At 38.2% G+C, this 16,670-nt stretch overlaps 1 protein-coding gene across 1 annotated transcript; it reads left to right on the forward strand.

Annotated features, from left to right (window-relative positions):
* Positions 1-848: 848 nt before the first annotated feature.
* Positions 849-13,455, forward strand: SPCS3 (signal peptidase complex subunit 3). Its single transcript, XM_005556348.5, has 5 exons — positions 849-1,096; positions 3,034-3,107; positions 5,062-5,138; positions 8,223-8,338; positions 9,260-13,455. The coding sequence occupies exons 1-5, from the start codon at positions 954-956 to the stop codon at positions 9,390-9,392; spliced, it is 543 nt and encodes a 180-aa protein (XP_005556405.1). The 5' UTR covers positions 849-953; the 3' UTR covers positions 9,393-13,455.
* Positions 13,456-16,670: the final 3,215 nt, after the last annotated feature.

Raw genomic sequence — 16,670 nt, forward strand, 5'->3', positions numbered from 1 at the left:
AGGATTGGCTCGGTTTGAACCCTAATGCCCTTCGGGATATTGAAAATGCGATAAAATAATTGCATTATTTATTAATGACCTAACAAAATTCGAATACGTTATGCTGTAGAGCAATTCCGCAGCCATTATCTCCTTTGCTCCTAAGAACCCAGAAAGGTTATCCTTTTATTTATCAGAAGTCACCATGTTAAAATTAAAATACTTCGGATTGGTAGCCTCAACCCCTATCTTCTACAACATCTTTAGCTATCCATAAAAAGCAAAGCATTAATAGGAATTGGACTGACGTTGGAGATGGAAATACTGTTGCACGTGACGGCTGTAAGGACTTGGGCGGCCAATTCCCCACTCCCCATTCCTCCCCAGATCCTCCAAAAAAAGCTCAAGTCCTAACTTTGACCAGGTTTGACAAAGAAGGGAGAGGCAGAGGCGTTTTGTAAAGTGCTGCTTCCAAACGCCACCCGTCAGGACAGATTCTAAACCACCTTAACTTGCTGCCGGTTTCAACTGAAAATAAATAGTACATAGTAATCAAGAAGTCGCCGTCCCAGACCTCTGATCAAAGAACCGAAAAACGACAGCGAACGACCCGTTCCCGATTTTCTGAGCCAAAGAGTAGGAGAAGCTGTTTAGGAGGGGGTGGGTCTTCCGCGACAAACCCCGCCCCTCCCTCGCTCGTCGCTGATTGGTGGCGGCGTTAGGCCGCGACGGAGGGGCGGGCTCGCGGCTGGGTCGCTCCCTTTCCGCGCGGTCCCGTGCGCGCTGTGGGTGTGTCTCGGGAAGAGGGCGCGCGCGCGCTCGCGTCGGAGGACCGGAAAGGAGGCGGGGCCGCGGCGGCGCGCGCTCCCGGATCGCGCGCACCGCAGACGGCGCGGATCGCAGGGAGCCGGTCCGCCGCCGGAACGGGAGCGTGAGTGTGCGTGTGGAGCCGGGGCTCGTGGGAGACGATCGCGATGAACACGGTGTTGTCGCGGGCGAACTCGCTGTTCGCCTTCTCGCTGAGCGTGATGGCGGCGCTCACCTTCGGCTGCTTCATCACCACCGCCTTCAAAGACAGGAGCGTCCCGGTGCGGCTGCACGTCTCGCGGATCATGCTGTGAGTGCGGCCGAGGCCGGGCCGGCGGTGCAGAACGCCGGGACCGGGCCGGGGCGGAAGCCGAAGCCGGGCCGCCGCGCCGGCGCTGCCGTGCCGGGGCCGCAGGCAGGGCGTCCGGGTCGCCCTTCTGAGCGGCCGTTCGTCCCCGAGGGCGGTCGTCAGGGGTGGACGTCGCGGGCTTTTCCGGCGTCCCCTCGGAACTTGCACCCCTCCACAGTAAATTCCCGGGCTTGCTCTTAAATTTTAATTTTGAGCGTTCCTCAGGTCGGTGCCTCCGCTTGCTTCCTGTTCCTCACTTCCCTCCACCCACGCCTGGCCAATGAGGGAGCAACACAACAGCAGAGCCGGCGCCGCCGCCCGCCCAGGCTGGCGCCTCCCGCGGGTCCGGGGCCGCTCGTGGTCCGCACGCGAGGCCCGCCAGGCGCTGCCGCCACGCTCCGGGTCGGGCTTCCGTGGGGTTTCCCGGCGGCTCTGGAGGCCACAGGACGGGGTTGTCTTTGTGTCATTCATCACCCGAGTTTGCCCTGTTTGACATTCTCTTTACAGTTGTTGCCTTTGCATCTTCAGAAGGCAGTAAACACTTGCAGCTGCTTTGAAGTTGGCCAGAGATATTGGGCACTGAGGGAATTAAGCATCTTAGCCATCTGATACAGCGAGATTTTTGTTTCGTTGGGTTTCTTTTGTTGTTGTTGTTTTCTTTTTTTTTTTTTTTTAATTTTTTGGCCAACCACTTGAAATCTGCGAAAACGCCGAAAAATGCAATTCGAAATGACAGGGCCATTTCGCTATTGCCTATTTTGTCCTTGATTTTATTCTCTGGCACTTTTGTCTTTAATCCTCGTATTTTTTCCCCTCTTATTCTCATACCCTTCTCTATTCCATCTTCCAACAAGTTCTTTAACCTTAGTTTATTTCTTTGTCAGAATCGCCAAGAAGCCAGTCATCAAATAGCCAGCCTTGTCCCCCACCTTTTTTTTTTTTTTTTTTTTTAATTACTGTACTGATGTTTGTTAGATATTGTTCGAATAGACCTGGGGTGGAAATCAGCACTGCCACTGTCAGCCCTGTGAGGTTAGAAGAGCTTGGTGCATATTAAACACTGAACAGATGTTAGCTTGTCTTGAGCGAGTTTCTTACCATTCTGGGACTTAATTTCTTTTTAAGATGGAAGTAATACCTAATTGGTAGGTTGTGAGTATTATTTGAAATGTGAAAAATATTATCAGTGGGTCTGACCCGTAGTAAACAGTAAATAGCAGCTGGTTACAGTAGTATCCCCTTAATGGGGTAGGTATACGTTCCAAGACCCCCAGTGGATGCCTGAAACCACGGATAGCACCAAATCCTAGTATACTTGGTTTTTTCCTATGATAAAACTTACGAATTAAGCACAATAAGAGATTAACAATAACAGAAAAACTGTAACAATATACTTAATAAAAGTTATGTGAATATGATCTCTTTCCCTTTCTCTCAAAATAACTTATTTTACTGTACTCACCTATTTTCACACTGGGTTGACTGCGGATAATTGAAACCGAAAAGTGAAATCTCGGATAAGGGGGTGATTACTGTATCATCCCTTAATATGCCATCTGTTAGTATTCCATATCACCTTGTAGTCATGTGTAGTTTCTTCTACCCATTATGCACAATTGCTTTACATCAAGTATTTACTATTCTTTTTAGCAGTTTTTATCTCCCTCTGAGTTTTGTTAGGAATTCTCTTAAGTTACATGCAATTAGCTGAAGACTTACTTTCATATTGGATTAGAATGTTTCTTCTGTTTTCACGCTTACAGATTTCTCTGGTGTTTACTTGTTTCTTTGTGGAATTGCTGTTTCACCTGTGCACACACCTGTATTCTTTCTCTTTAAGAAGTTACGTGAATTTTGTATGTTCTGTTGGATGGTAAAACTTTTATCTTTACTTCTAGAAAAAATGTAGAAGATTTCACTGGACCTAGAGAAAGAAGTGATCTGGGATTTATCACATTTGATATAACTGCTGATATCCTTTAAGAAAATATTTCATTACTTTTTCTATAGTTTTATAATGAGATATGTGTTGTTTAATGATTTGGATGACTATCTCATTGAATCAGCCAAACCTTGGAAATTCCTGTGCCTTTTTCATCAGTAAAATAATGTTAATACCTCCCCATCACACTTTGAGAAAACTTCATGAGTAGTTGTGTGAACGTACTTTAAATTCTTATTGTGTGAACATACTTTAAATTCTTAACCGAAACATTAAATTGATTGAAAGCTACGTAAGAAAGTTTGAATCTGTTTTTTAGAAAGAAAAAATGAAATTAGATCATTTGGATAAGAAGGAAAAATATTACCAGTGCTCAGCCTGCCTATAGATATTTCATGTACAATTTCAAATAATATATCCATATTTTATTATAGCAGAGAGAGACATATGTTTAAAAAATGAATTACGTCTGTTACGATTTGAAAGGGTGATATCAAAATTATTGGTAAACTGGTTGCTTTTTGCCATCATAACTCTTTTTATAAGGAATTTTATAAAAGAAAATATTAACAATTGTAAGAGTTTCTTTGGTGGTGATATTTAAATGTTTTCTTTTGACGTTGAATTTCTGTCTTTTGACAACTCTGATCATTTTGGCCAAGCTAGTCTTTTTTAGGGTCTTAGGTTAATGTCTTGGCAATGTTCTCTGCCATTTCTAGCCTGATCTCACCTGCCTTTTTAATACCCCATGATTTAAATGGTTGTGGAGATTGAACAGTCTGAACTTGTGTGAAAGTACCTGTCTGAACAGTTAAAGCTGGTCATATACTTGGGGAATTTATCTAATTTGCCTTTCTATGACCTTGAAATTTACTTTCAGCTTAACTTTTAACAATTGTCAGGTTTAGAAATAGGCTAAGAATTAGTTCTGTAGGTACCTTTTTAGGAAATAGAGTGTACCATCGGAAGAGTCTTATGCTAAATTTCATGTGTATTTTTAAGTCTGTATGATTTTTAAAAATCTGCTCAAGGGAATTTAGGTCTACTGTGAGAGTAGTAATTTTGTGTATCCAGAGAAGTATAGTGAAATTTCCTGATATCTATGGTATTTATATATTACCAATCTCATTATTTGTAGTTTCTTCAGATTTTCTTAATGCTGCTGCTACTACTACTTTAAATTGTACTTGTTCTTGTAAACAGCAGTCCTAGACTTAGTTCTAAAGGAGTGATTCTTAGTGGTTACACATAATTAATAATGGAATGCAACAAATGTGTTACTAACAGTGTGGAAACTCATGTAGTAAAATGAGTTAACTTAACAATTAACATAATACTTAAAAATCCAAATATTAACTCTGCTTATTTCTTGGTATTGGCACCAGTCTTGTTAATTCTGGTGATGTTCTTGTCCTCTTTGGGAAACTGAATTGAGCCACATTGGTGTCATTTGCATTTTTGAGAGACATTTTAATGTCTACTTGCATGTGACCAAAAGTGACATGTACAATTTATTATACTTGGTTAATTATTGAGCCTTGTTTATGTTTGCATATTGTTAAATTTAAATAGTGGTGATTGTTTATACTTTAGAGCACCAGTGGAATTGTATTTGCTTGAAATATCAAGTGCTCTTTTTTTTTTTTTTTTTTTTTTTATAAAACTTAGTTGATGTTACAGAAAACAAATTTTGGATTTGTTCTTTTCTTACTAGTCAAAGTATCTCCGCCGGTAATCCTTGGAGGAATACGGCAGGATGCCAGTAATCTCATACTGAGGTTTTTTTGTTTTGGAATAAGGTGGATTTCACAATGTATTTGTCTTCTGCATATTTTTATTAAATTAGTGGCACATTATGTTTCTGGGCCACCTCTCTCTTTTCTACTTCAGTATTACTGTTATGGATAAATAACCTAAGAATAATTAAGATCTATTTAAAAGTGATATACTGCTCATAAATTTATATTTTCCTTAATTTACTTACATCTAGAGAATATATTTGATTGGAATGTTAAGCAGTTGTTTCTTTATTTATCAGCAGAATATTCAACAAAAAATAATGTAAGTATATCTAATTAGAAGTATTTTAATAGCTATTTAAAGCCTTATTCTTTATGAAAGAATACACATTTTATGTATTTAAAATACCTGACCTGAGTTACCTAGCAAAAAATCACAAGCCTGTGGACGTAACTCTGTTATAAAAACGTTAGCTCTTTTGGGAGCCTCTTTTTGTTTTTGTTTTCGTTTTTCTGTTTGTTCTATATAGCTCTCTAGCATTGGGGTCTCCAGAATGGGGTCCATGCAAAGAAATATATGTATGTAAGGAAAACAGAAGCTTCTATTAATATATTAATTTAAAGTAAAAACAGTTAAGCTTTACTAATACTTGCTATATGAACTGATGTTAATACTCGTATTCAGCCTTTAAGTCAGATAAATGGGCACGTGCCTTCTACAATATGCAGGTATTCCGGAGGAAAGGAGGAATTCTGTAGGTCAAGAAGTTCACCATGTTACCTAGCATTTATTCATTTGTTTTCAGCATGTTGCAAAATATTGCAGTATATGCAATACATAAGTGGATTCTATTATCTAATTTTAGCTAATTCTTTCAAAATGGAAAAGTGGCTTAAAAAGATTTCTGCAAAGAAATCACAGATTGAAGATGATGCTAATAATCCATACATATGTAAACAGTAGGAAAATGGTGAAGCTCATACTTGTATTCTTCTTCTGAGCTGCTCTGTCACACTGAAGAATAAAAAAACACAAAGACAACCTAAATAGATCTGATAAGTTGGCTGAGACACTGTCAATGGTATTAATTAATAATAGTACATATGTAGTACCTATATAATTTATAATAACACTTATTTCGAGGATTTGTGATCCAAAAACTATTGGAGACCACTTTCTATAGTAAGATCAGAAACATATTGCTGAACTATCAACTAGGAAATGGCGCGGGTAGCCAGTAGTATTGCCACTCAGCTGTTTACTCTTTTTTTTTTTTTTTTTTTGGAGACGAAGTCCCGCTCTTGTAGCCCAGGCTGGAGTGCAGTGGCGCCATTGATCTCAGCTCACTGCAGCTTCCGCCTCCTGGATTCAAGCAGTTCTCCTGCCTCAGCCTATCAAGTAGCTGCGATTACAGGCTCCTGCCACCATGCCCAGCTAATTTTTGTATTTTTAGTACAGACAGGCTTTCACCATGTTGGTCAGGCTGGTCTTGAACTCCTAACCTCAGGTCATCCGCATGCCTTGTCCTTCCAAAGTGCAGGGATTACAGGCATGAGCTACCGCGCCCGGCTGTTGTTTACTCTCTAAGTTAAAATATTCTTTCTCCACAGCTACAGTTAGAGAGCTGCATGGTGACTTACTTGAATCAACAGAATTTGAGATCTGTGATTATAATTCTCATTATGAAGATATATAATCAAAAGCTGTAAAGATTGTTAATAATTTTTTAACCTACTGAGATTATTTTAAAATCCATCTTAGTACCAGATTGTTAATAACTTTTTAACCTTCTGAGATTATTTTAAAATCCATCTTAGTACCAGATACCTTTCTTTAAAAAAAAAAAACATGGTGTGAACTGTTTTGGTAGTCTTATTAAGCCATATAGCTACAATTAATTAATATCCCTACCTATTGAGAACAGTTTGCCTTTGTTTTGGGGTTGTATGGGATTCATTAATCTAAGTATCTGAGTACTTGAACTGTTTTTGTTTTGTTTTGTTTTTGACACGGAGTTTCACTCTTGTTGCCCAGGCTGGAGTACGGTAGTATGATCTTGGCTCACTGCAACCTCCGCCTCCTGGGTTCAAGTGATTCCCCTGCCTCAGCCCCCCAAGTAGCTGGGATTACAGGCACCCGCCACCTTGCTAATAACTTTCAGTCATAAACTAATAGTTTTAATAGGTTTTGATATAATAGTTTAATAGCTTTTAATTATAAAACTTACTATGAATTATAATTTGTGATTTAAAAAACTAGTTCAGGCCAGGCGCAGTGGCTCACACCTGTAATCCCAGCACTGTGGGAGGCTGAGGCAGGGGACCATCTGAGATCAGGAGTTTGAGACCAGCCTGGCCAACATGGTGAAACCTTATCTCTACTAAAAATACAAAAAATTAGCCGGGCATGGTAGTGCGTGCCTGTAATCCCAGCTACTCAGGAGGCTGAGGCAGGAGAATCTCATGAACCTGGGAGGTGGAGGTTGCAATGAGCTGAGATTTTGCCATTGCACTCCAGCCTTGGTGACAGAGCAAGACTCTGTCTCAAAAAAAAAAAAAAAAAAAAAAAAAACTGCTCCACATTTCTTTTTAGTTAATGTAGTCATCATATACTGAGTAATTGCCCTTACAAGTTAATAGATGCTAACTTAAAAAGAACAAATTCCTTGGGATTTAGTAGTGGCCATAAATTTTTTTTATTTCCATATCACACTTTTAATTTTCTAAACGGAGCTTGTTTGTAATACGTTGAAGGAGTGGCTTAAAAGAATTGTCTGACCTCTAGAATTTTGCCTTGATGAGACAGCAATGCATGTATTTTTTTTAATTAAAGGGAAAAAAGATCTTTAAAAGGCTTCATTTTTTTAGTGATTTCTTCAAGATTTTGTAAAGAAATCTTGGAGAAGATTTCTTAGAAATTTTCGTGACATAATTAATCAGTAGTAAACTGTATTAGCAGTGTGATGGAACAGGGATTGGCTCTGTTTTCCTGGTACCGTTTAGGATCCATGCTGAGCTGGAGGGTCTTAGAAATTTTAAGGGAAAAGTGATTTAACAGAAGACTTCCCTTCTAGGGATTTAATTCATCTGTTCCTCCAAAGGCCTCACTTTTTGGAGATCTTACAGATCAAAAACCTTGCATTAAGTTGTGAAGGCCCGAAGTAATACAGTTGAGTTTGCAAAAGGAATGAATTCCTTCAGGGAATTATCATTCTTCTCTCCAAGAATAATTTGCTCCTTTTTGTATCTGTCTCTTTGCTGCTATTTGTATGCATTAAGATTCCAGCAAACTCCTCAAAGTTGAATTCATTAACATGTCAAACTATTTGCTTACTAATACTTTTAATTTGAAGTGATAAGGTGGTATTTCTGATGAGTTATCTAATTAATTTTCATTTCAATATAGGCTCTGAACCAAGTTGTCCTGTGGGACAAGATTGTTCTGAGAGGTGATAATCCGAAGCTGCTGCTGAAAGATATGAAAACAAAATATTTTTTCTTTGACGATGGAAATGGTCTCAAGTGAGCAATTCTTGGTCATTTTTTTACATTTAATAAGAGATGAAAAAGAGAGAAAGATATTTTTATTTTAAAGAAAAATACTTGAGAGTAAAAGGAGAAAAATTGGAAGAGAAGTATTTATGCATATCTGAACTGAAAAATTGGGTGGAAATGCAAAGTGGGATCTAAGATAAGCAATTCTCTTGCAGGTTGTGAAATGTCATAGTCAAACTAATAAAGCTTCTATCTTAAGTGTACCAGGAATATGGGCTTGTTCAGATGTGGTAGGGCTGTGGTTGTCAAATTAAAGAGCTCCTTTCTGAGCGTGAGTCGGGAAACCTTAGAAGCAGCGTGTTGGGTCTAGGAGTTGATAATAGTTAAGGGAAGTGCTATTGGTTCTCCAGACGTGACTTCTCTAAAGCTCAGTTGACTCAGAGTGACTGATCTCTCAGGTTATTTTTACCTCTTAGACTCTAGTGGCAAACATTGGAAATAATTTTAGAAGAAAGCTATTTTGACCAAGCCAAACCTCTGTATTTGCAATGAAAATTTCAGAACATGAGAATTTTGTTAAGGTTTGTCCATCTAGGTAATTGACAAGAGTTAGGTTTCAACTCATTGCTCTGATTCTTAGCTTGTCTCTTTTTACATTTCCTGTTTGAATCATTTAAACTTTTTGGTTGAGAGTTCTATTAACTGCAGCTGTGAGTTTCTATGGGTCATCCTGGGACATCAGTAAATGTAGTCCCGCTGTCTTCTAGCATTGTCCTTGGATTTTAAGTGACATGAGAAAATAGTTCTTTTTGCAGATTAGCATATTAGGATTTCTGTTAGGAATAGATGGTTATAAGTAAAGTATTTAACATCTCAGTGTTTGACTTAAATTTTTTTTTTGATCTACTAGCGTTTCTGATGATTTGTGTTTATTGTATCTTTTTATAGGGGAAACAGGAATGTCACTTTGACCCTATCTTGGAACGTCGTACCAAATGCTGGAATTCTACCTCTTGTGACAGGATCAGGACACGTATCTGTCCCATTTCCAGATACATATGAAATAACGAAGAGTTATTAAATTATTCTGAATTTGAAACGACATATTTTTATACTTAATGAATTGTATCTCATTAATCTCTTCCCTTACATCTTCATTTATTGTTGGTTTGGTTTTTTTTGTTTGTTTTTTTATTTGGTATAAGAACTAACATCAAAAGGCCTGTTTGAAGGGAAAGGTTAATGGGCTACTTAATGTTACAAACAAAACAAAAAAACAAGGCTGCCACAGTGGAGTGTTATCTTACAAGAATAAGAACTACATAAAATGGATTTGTAAAAAATACATATTTGAAGTATTCCCTGTATTTCTATTATTCTCTATGGAATATAAAGTGAGCATGAAAGGTAGTTAAAACTTTCAGGTGCCTGTAGAGTCGTAACAGCTCTGTATTTTATGCCTTTTGCATTCACGCGAGTTCATGTTGGATGTGATTTAAAAGTAGACATTCTCTTTTATCTCTTTTAGGATATGTTCGATTACTGGAAAATTAATACGGTTATTTGTTAGAAGTCTGGTTTATAAAAAAGTGATGGAATTTTATTCCATTTGTCTTAGGAAGGCCCATAATACTTGTTTTTCTTACATGTGACTAGCAACTTTCTCTACTTAAAGACTAAATACCTCTTCATATGCTGTAAATTATTCTAATTCATTTTAAAATCTTTTAGGTAAACCAAATGTGTGTCTTCAGTACTTTCTCTAAAAACGTTCCTTTATAGCTTTTTACTTTTTTTTAGCGTTGCCATTGAAAGTTAAAATGTTTGCATGGTTTACCCTCTGAGTTACGTTTCTTCTAGGGCGCATGCCTACTGTCACTAAGTGAATTATTTACTACTTTTTGTAGGTCTACATTTTAATAATTATTGGGATAATAACTGTGGTATGCTTTCCCATTTACAAACCACTCATAGACTTTATGTCATCCTCAATAATCTAATGAGGTAAGTAGTGTGTTAGCTCTTTGCAGATAAGAAACTGAAACCCAGAAGTTTATTGAATTGCTCCATGGTTACCTAGGGATCAAGGAGTAGAGTTAAAACTTGAACTCAGATCTTCTAATTTTCTGAGCTCATCCTTTCTCTTATACCTCAGATTGCAGACTAATCAAATTTCACTTAAAACCTTCCTGATATTTTTGTCACTTTGGACACCCTTTCTATTCTAGAAAAGGTTTCCTGTTTTATATGGAAGTGACTAATTTTCAAGCTGCCAACAACGTATGTCAAGGTAATATTTTATTCTCTGAATAAATTCATTTCACTTATATTAAAAGCATAAAGAAATCTACATGTATGTAAAAATAACTTAGAAATTCAGTACATAATACATGATTGAATACATGATCGTATTTAACATGATTTTTTTTTTCTGCAGTGGATAAACAAACATCCCCAAAGTAGCAACTGCAAATCAGTTACCCTTAGAAAAGCAAGACCAAACACTGTAGTTACACTATTAGCAGTAACCAAAAAGGGCTAATATTTTCTAAGAATTGGGCTAATATTTTCTAAGAATAGTTTAAATTATAAACATTTGTTATATTTACCTTATGTGAAATATGTCACTATTTAATTACATTAATTTTAACATCTGTTGTATGGAGTTGTATAGTTCATGCAAAAGCCTGTGGGTATGGGTTTTTCAAATCAGCAGAAAGGTCAAAGATACCATGAATGCTAAACTGCTTGGCTCCCAGCTTTTTCATTAAACTTTTCAGGGTGTTGGTTTCTTTATCTGTAAAGTGACAGAGTTGGACTAGTTAACTTTAATGGCAATCTTTTTACTCCACACAAATCTATAAAATTTATCTGTTCAGCAAAAAGATTGAACAAAAAAAGCACGTTAGTAATATGAAGACAGGAAAATGAGTGAAAGTCTAACACATAACTCATATTGATCTACTTTATTTCTGTTAGATTTTACACTCAGAAAATGTAACCTCATTTATTTTGTACAAAACTAGACATGGAAACTTAAAATGTGCAGGTGTCAAAGCTTAAAAATCAGGTGTGTCCTCTTCAAAGAAGGTATTCGCAATAAGCCTGCAGTCTTAACCGGACCTGGCACCAGTTTAACAGTTCGTTACACTTCTGTGATGAGTGGATCTGTTAGTCTGGTAGAGATTAGTGTTGAAATTTACTTGAATTACAATTTCACAAGCCCACTTTTTTTGGAGTTTGGTGAGGAAGAGAAGTAGAAATGCCCAACTAGCACAGCATGGAGAAAGTTTTCTGTTGGCTTGACTAAGGGAAATTGCTCAGAACAAGAATGCTCCAACGTGGGAATAAGGACCCTCAGTCTCAGGAACTCATTTTGGGGTGCAGTTTCTACATTTAAAAAATTGACTTGTGTTCAGTTTGATAACCGTTTCATTTGCTTTAGTCTCAGTGTTTTAGAGAAGTCTTATAATGTTCTACAAAGACACAAAGCTTTAGGCTTATACAAAACTGAGTATGATTAGAAATTTCTGAGCCCAGAAATGTTTCTGAGAAAAGAGAATGATTTCAAGACACTTATTTAAAAGTAATTATGGTTAGAAATGAATTAATTTAAAAATGTGCTCACATATCCCTTTCTCTAACAGTTTAACTAGGCAACCATCTGTATCAGTGTTTTTTTATTCCCCTAATGGATTACATTTGGTTTCTTTATTCTGAAAGGAAAATAACAAAAACTTCAGAAATTCCTAAGGGTGTAATAGGAAAGTGAGTTTTGAGTTTCCTTTCCTGGAATTATTTTATAGTTCTTTGGTGGGTCTCGTCAGCCAATTCATAGCTGGGCTTTAAGATTATCATCTTAGAGATGATAGATGGGCTTTTTGGAAGATTTCGTCTTAGAGATGAAAAGCTGGGCTTTTTCTCTAAGATGATGAGCTTAAAGCCCAGCTATTGATAATGAACATTTTTCACTATTTTTTTTTTCTATCTGAAGCTTAGAGATCTAAAGCTTTGGATCTTTGGGGTATATGTCAATGGAGGTATTATTTTATAATACTTTGTACTGACATGAAGTGGGTTCATGGGGGAAGAACCATAAGCTGTGAACATTGGTAGCAAACAAAGATATATTCATTTCAAAGCTTTCCTTGCTTTTAGCAGAGAGAAGCCTGTGTACCTTACATGTGTGACTTTCAGTAGTTTAAAGAGATGTTTCAAAAAGTTATTGCATGTTTTTGATGCAATTTGAGAAATTGTTTACTTCACAATGTAGTCATTCATAAAAAAATTCATGAAAATACTGAATATATGTTTGAGGATTTTTCTTTTCTTTGTTTTTTTCCGAGACGGAGGTTTGCTCTTACGCCCAGGCTAGAGTGAAGTGGCACAATCTTGGCTCACTGCAACCTCCACCCCCCAGGTTCAAGCGATTCTCCTGCCTCAGCCTCCGGAGTAGCTGGGATTACAGGCGCCCGCCACCACGCCTGGCTAACTTTTGTATTTTCAGTAGAGGTGGGATTTCGCTGTGTTGGCCAGGCTGGTCTCGAACTCCTAACCTCAAGTGATCCACCTGTGTCGGCCTTCCAAAGTGCTAGGATAACAGGTGTGAGCCACTGTGCCCAGCCGAAGATTTTTCTTAATTGCAATAAATATTCAGCATTTTTTCTAATGAAAATGAATTTTGTTTACGAGTAGAAGTATGCATTTTAAAAGACTTTCAGATTTATGCTTTTTATGTGAAGCTGCTAAACTAAAAGTAAATGGAAGAAACCAAGTCTAGTAGGTTTTTTCTTTTTTTGGTGGGGGTGGGATGGGGGAGGTTAGCTACACTTAAAATATCTTCTCCAGAGACTGTATGCTCCTATACTAGACTGTAAGCTCTTTGAGGGCAGTCTGTCAGATTTATCTTTGTATCTTCCCCAGGGCCTAGCATAGTGCCTTGCACATAATAGGCACCCAATAAATACTGATGAAGAATGAAGGCGTTGTGTTTCTAATGTGACCAAACCATGGGGATTCTTTGTCATTAATACTGTCCTCCTTTGTAAGTGCTGTTTTTCTTTTTTTCTTTCTTGAGTTCCTAATGAGATTAGATCTTACCAAGTTCAGTTGGACAATTCAGTAAAGGTAAATGCTGCTCTTGATCTAGTTGCTGTGACCTGTGTTCTTTCTGACTTTTGCTGAGGGAGCCAAGTGATAGTGGCTAGTGATAAGATTGATACATAAATTGCTTTACTTTAAAATAACACTAGAAGACCCTACTGTAGACCTGACCGCACCCCCCCCCCCCCCCCCCGTTGCAAAAAAAAAAAAAAAAAAAAAAAATCTCAGGATGCATGTTTAAAGTACAGCTCAGGAAGAAATGGGTTAAAACAAATAGCTGACTCTTTGAAAGGCCAGGGTGTTGGCTGATCCTCCGCCAGCTTCTTGGGCACATTGGCTGGTTTGGCTCACTAAGGGAACATTTATTTACCAGTGAATTCAGGCAATCAAAACAGAAATACTCCCTCAAAACAACAGAAAATCATTGCATTTAGAGGGTAAGGGTTTTTAACCTAAGTGTATGTTACCAGGAATGATAAAAGAGGTCAACTACATTTTACTTTGTTTTCTCCCAACCTGGGCAAGTGTATACCAGAACTTTCACTTTTTAAACGTTTTTCCTCATACTCCCTTGTCCTTTTCCCGCTCTCCCAGTGAAGTGTTAAGCAAGAATTCTGAGTTCTGTAGATTGTTGCCTGATTGATGAGTTGCCATGGCCAAAAGAAAACTTACAACGTTAATAAGTATACTTTTATATCCAAATAAACCTCAAGCCTGAAGGAGCTTTGAAGTATTCCCTTTCCATGTGCATAATTTATACACATTCCACTTGTGTATCTGTTGAGTATAGTTGGAAATAGGCACCTAAGAGTTGAGAAGTCCATGGACTGATTAGTACTATACTGTAGAAAAAGCCTCTGTGCATTTCTTCTGAAAGCTACCATGTTTGTGCTCCTAAGCTCTGTGCTTGCTTGTGAGTGGCTTGGAATGGCTGCAAGCTCCCTGGTGAGGGAGTACAAAGGGTGGGAAGGAATCTAACAGATGTGAGTGGGGAGGAAGTGGGTTTTGACATGCGCTGAGGAATCTGAAACAAATTCATCTTAGAAGTCTGCTCAAGGTTGTGTGGGTCTCGCTCAAATTTATTTGAGAAGTCCATGGCTTGTCCAACTACTGCAGCCTCTGCTGCTGCTTTAAGAATCTGTAAGTGCTGTTAGTTCTCTGCACGTGCACCGACAACCAAGGATGACTAAAAGTCTAACTGGGAATCACACTTAATTGAGTTTAAGAGAGAAATTGATTGCTACCTGACTCTTGCTCTCATCTCAACATTTGAAAGCCTGATTTAAGCACTCTGTTAGTTAACACCAAGTACTATGATAGGTAACATCAAAATTTTGGTAGCATAAGAAAAAGTTTGGCTGGGCACGGCTCACGCCTGTAATCCTAGCACTTTGGGAGTCTGAGGGGGTCAGATCACAAGGTTAGGAGTTCAAAACTAGCCTGGCCAACATGGTGAAATCCCGTCTCTACTAAAAATACAAAAATTAGCTGGGAATGGTGGCGCGTGCCTGTAATCCCAGCTACTGGGGAAGGTGAGGGAGGAGAATTGCTTGAATCGGAACCCAGGAGGCGGAGGTTGCAAGATAGCACCACTGCACTAGATAGCGCCACTGCACTCCAGCCTGGGCTACAGAGTGAGATTCCGTCTCAGAAAACGAAAGTTTATTTCTTGTTTTTACAAGGAACCAATGTGGGTGTTGAGGCAGCTTTCCACATGGTGTGACTGAAGGACCCAGGTGTCTTCCAGCTTGTGATTGCCATCCCAGGATTGACAAGACTTCACTTGAAGTTGGCAGTCTGGGGTTGAGGAAAAGAGTGGAGAAGGCCCACCTGCTTAATTAGCTTTGCCCAGAGTATCACACCACCAACTCGCATTCCAAGGGTGAAAACAAATTGCATGGCCCTGTGTAGATAAGCAAGGGGCCTCTGGGAAGTACAATCTTTGGTTGGGTAATCACTTCTCAGAAACAACTGTGTGGTGGATGGGAAGCATAAATCTTTCTTGCATAGCTAGTCACTCACTTTCTGCTCATGCTCACCAGCTTAAGCTGACCCGCCCCTGTTATACCCCAGCAGGGAATACCAGTTGATTATAGTCAACATTTTATTTTTTGTGTCTTGTCTGTAGTGCATTAAGGATTTTCTGAAGGTGAGCATATTAGATTTTAAAGGTTAGATTTTAAAGCACTTACCAGGCATGAGTTACCTGATCTAATCTCTAGCCTAATCATCCAGTACTTAATTTTTTATATTAGTTCCTGGAACATTATTTCCTTACTTTGCAGCAGCATTTATAGCCCTTGCTGCCCCTTGGGACTATATATATATGTGTGTATATATATGTGTATATAGGTATATATGTATATATGTGTATATATGTATACACACTATATATATATGTTTCATGTTTGTCAGTTTCATGAGCGAGAAGGCTATGTTTATCTTGTTCACTTTACTATAAGACACTACATATTTGCTGAGTAAATTGAATTAATAAAAAGCAAAAAATGAGTGTGATTAATAAATTTTAGTTATATTGGCTTACACAGGTATTTTGTCTCATGTAAGAGAGGCATTTCAGGACATTCCATGACAAATTTTCAGAGGATAAACGAACTGGGTTTTTACTGTAAAATGTTATCTCCTAGTTGTATCTCAGTGATAAATGTTTAACATTAATGGTAAAGGGAGGCATATGGAGTAGTTTATATTTGAAAATTATTAGGCTAAGGACAATCATAAGTCCTTATGGATTAATGTCTTTTGCCATTTTTTACATTTGTAACAGACAAAAGAAAATGTGGAAAAGTTTATGAGATATTTGTATATAGTTTACTGAATAATATAAAGCATGTGCCTCTGTAACTACTACTCAGATCAGCAGTTGGAACAATATCATTACTGCATGCTTCCTCCCTATACCTCTTCTGGATCACAACCTGTTACCTTTCCACTGTCTTCACTTTTGTGTTAGCCATTTTCTTGCCTTTTTTGAACATTTTACTACCTGTGTTGCATCCTGTCAGCTTTACTACCATCATGGACAATAGAAACATCTCAGTGGCTTACAAAAACAAATGTGGATTTCTTGCATCAATAGGGGCTTAGGATATACTCCTCACATCTCTTCATTCCAGATTCCAGGTTGAGAGAACAGTTCCTTTTGCGATGCCAAAGGGCAGTTAGAACTGTTGGGAACTCTTGGAGCCTCTGATTGAAGGTGACAAGCATCATGTCTACTCCTTTAATTGACTCA

This window comes from Macaca fascicularis, chromosome 5, assembly GCF_037993035.2.
Source record: "Macaca fascicularis isolate 582-1 chromosome 5, T2T-MFA8v1.1".
NCBI classification, from domain to species: Eukaryota; Metazoa; Chordata; class Mammalia; order Primates; family Cercopithecidae; genus Macaca; species Macaca fascicularis.

Excerpts from the sequence above, each read along its gene's own strand:
- SPCS3 (XM_005556348.5), top strand. The coding sequence starts at position 954 with ATGAACACGGTGTTGTCGCGGGCGAACTCGCTGTTCGCCTTCTCGCTG. Across the intron at positions 1,097-3,033 it reads CACGTCTCGCGGATCATGCT|AAAAAATGTAGAAGATTTCA; the intron begins GTGAGTGCGGCC and ends CTTTACTTCTAG. Across the intron at positions 5,139-8,222 it reads AATATTCAACAAAAAATAAT|GCTCTGAACCAAGTTGTCCT; the intron begins GTAAGTATATCT and ends ATTTCAATATAG.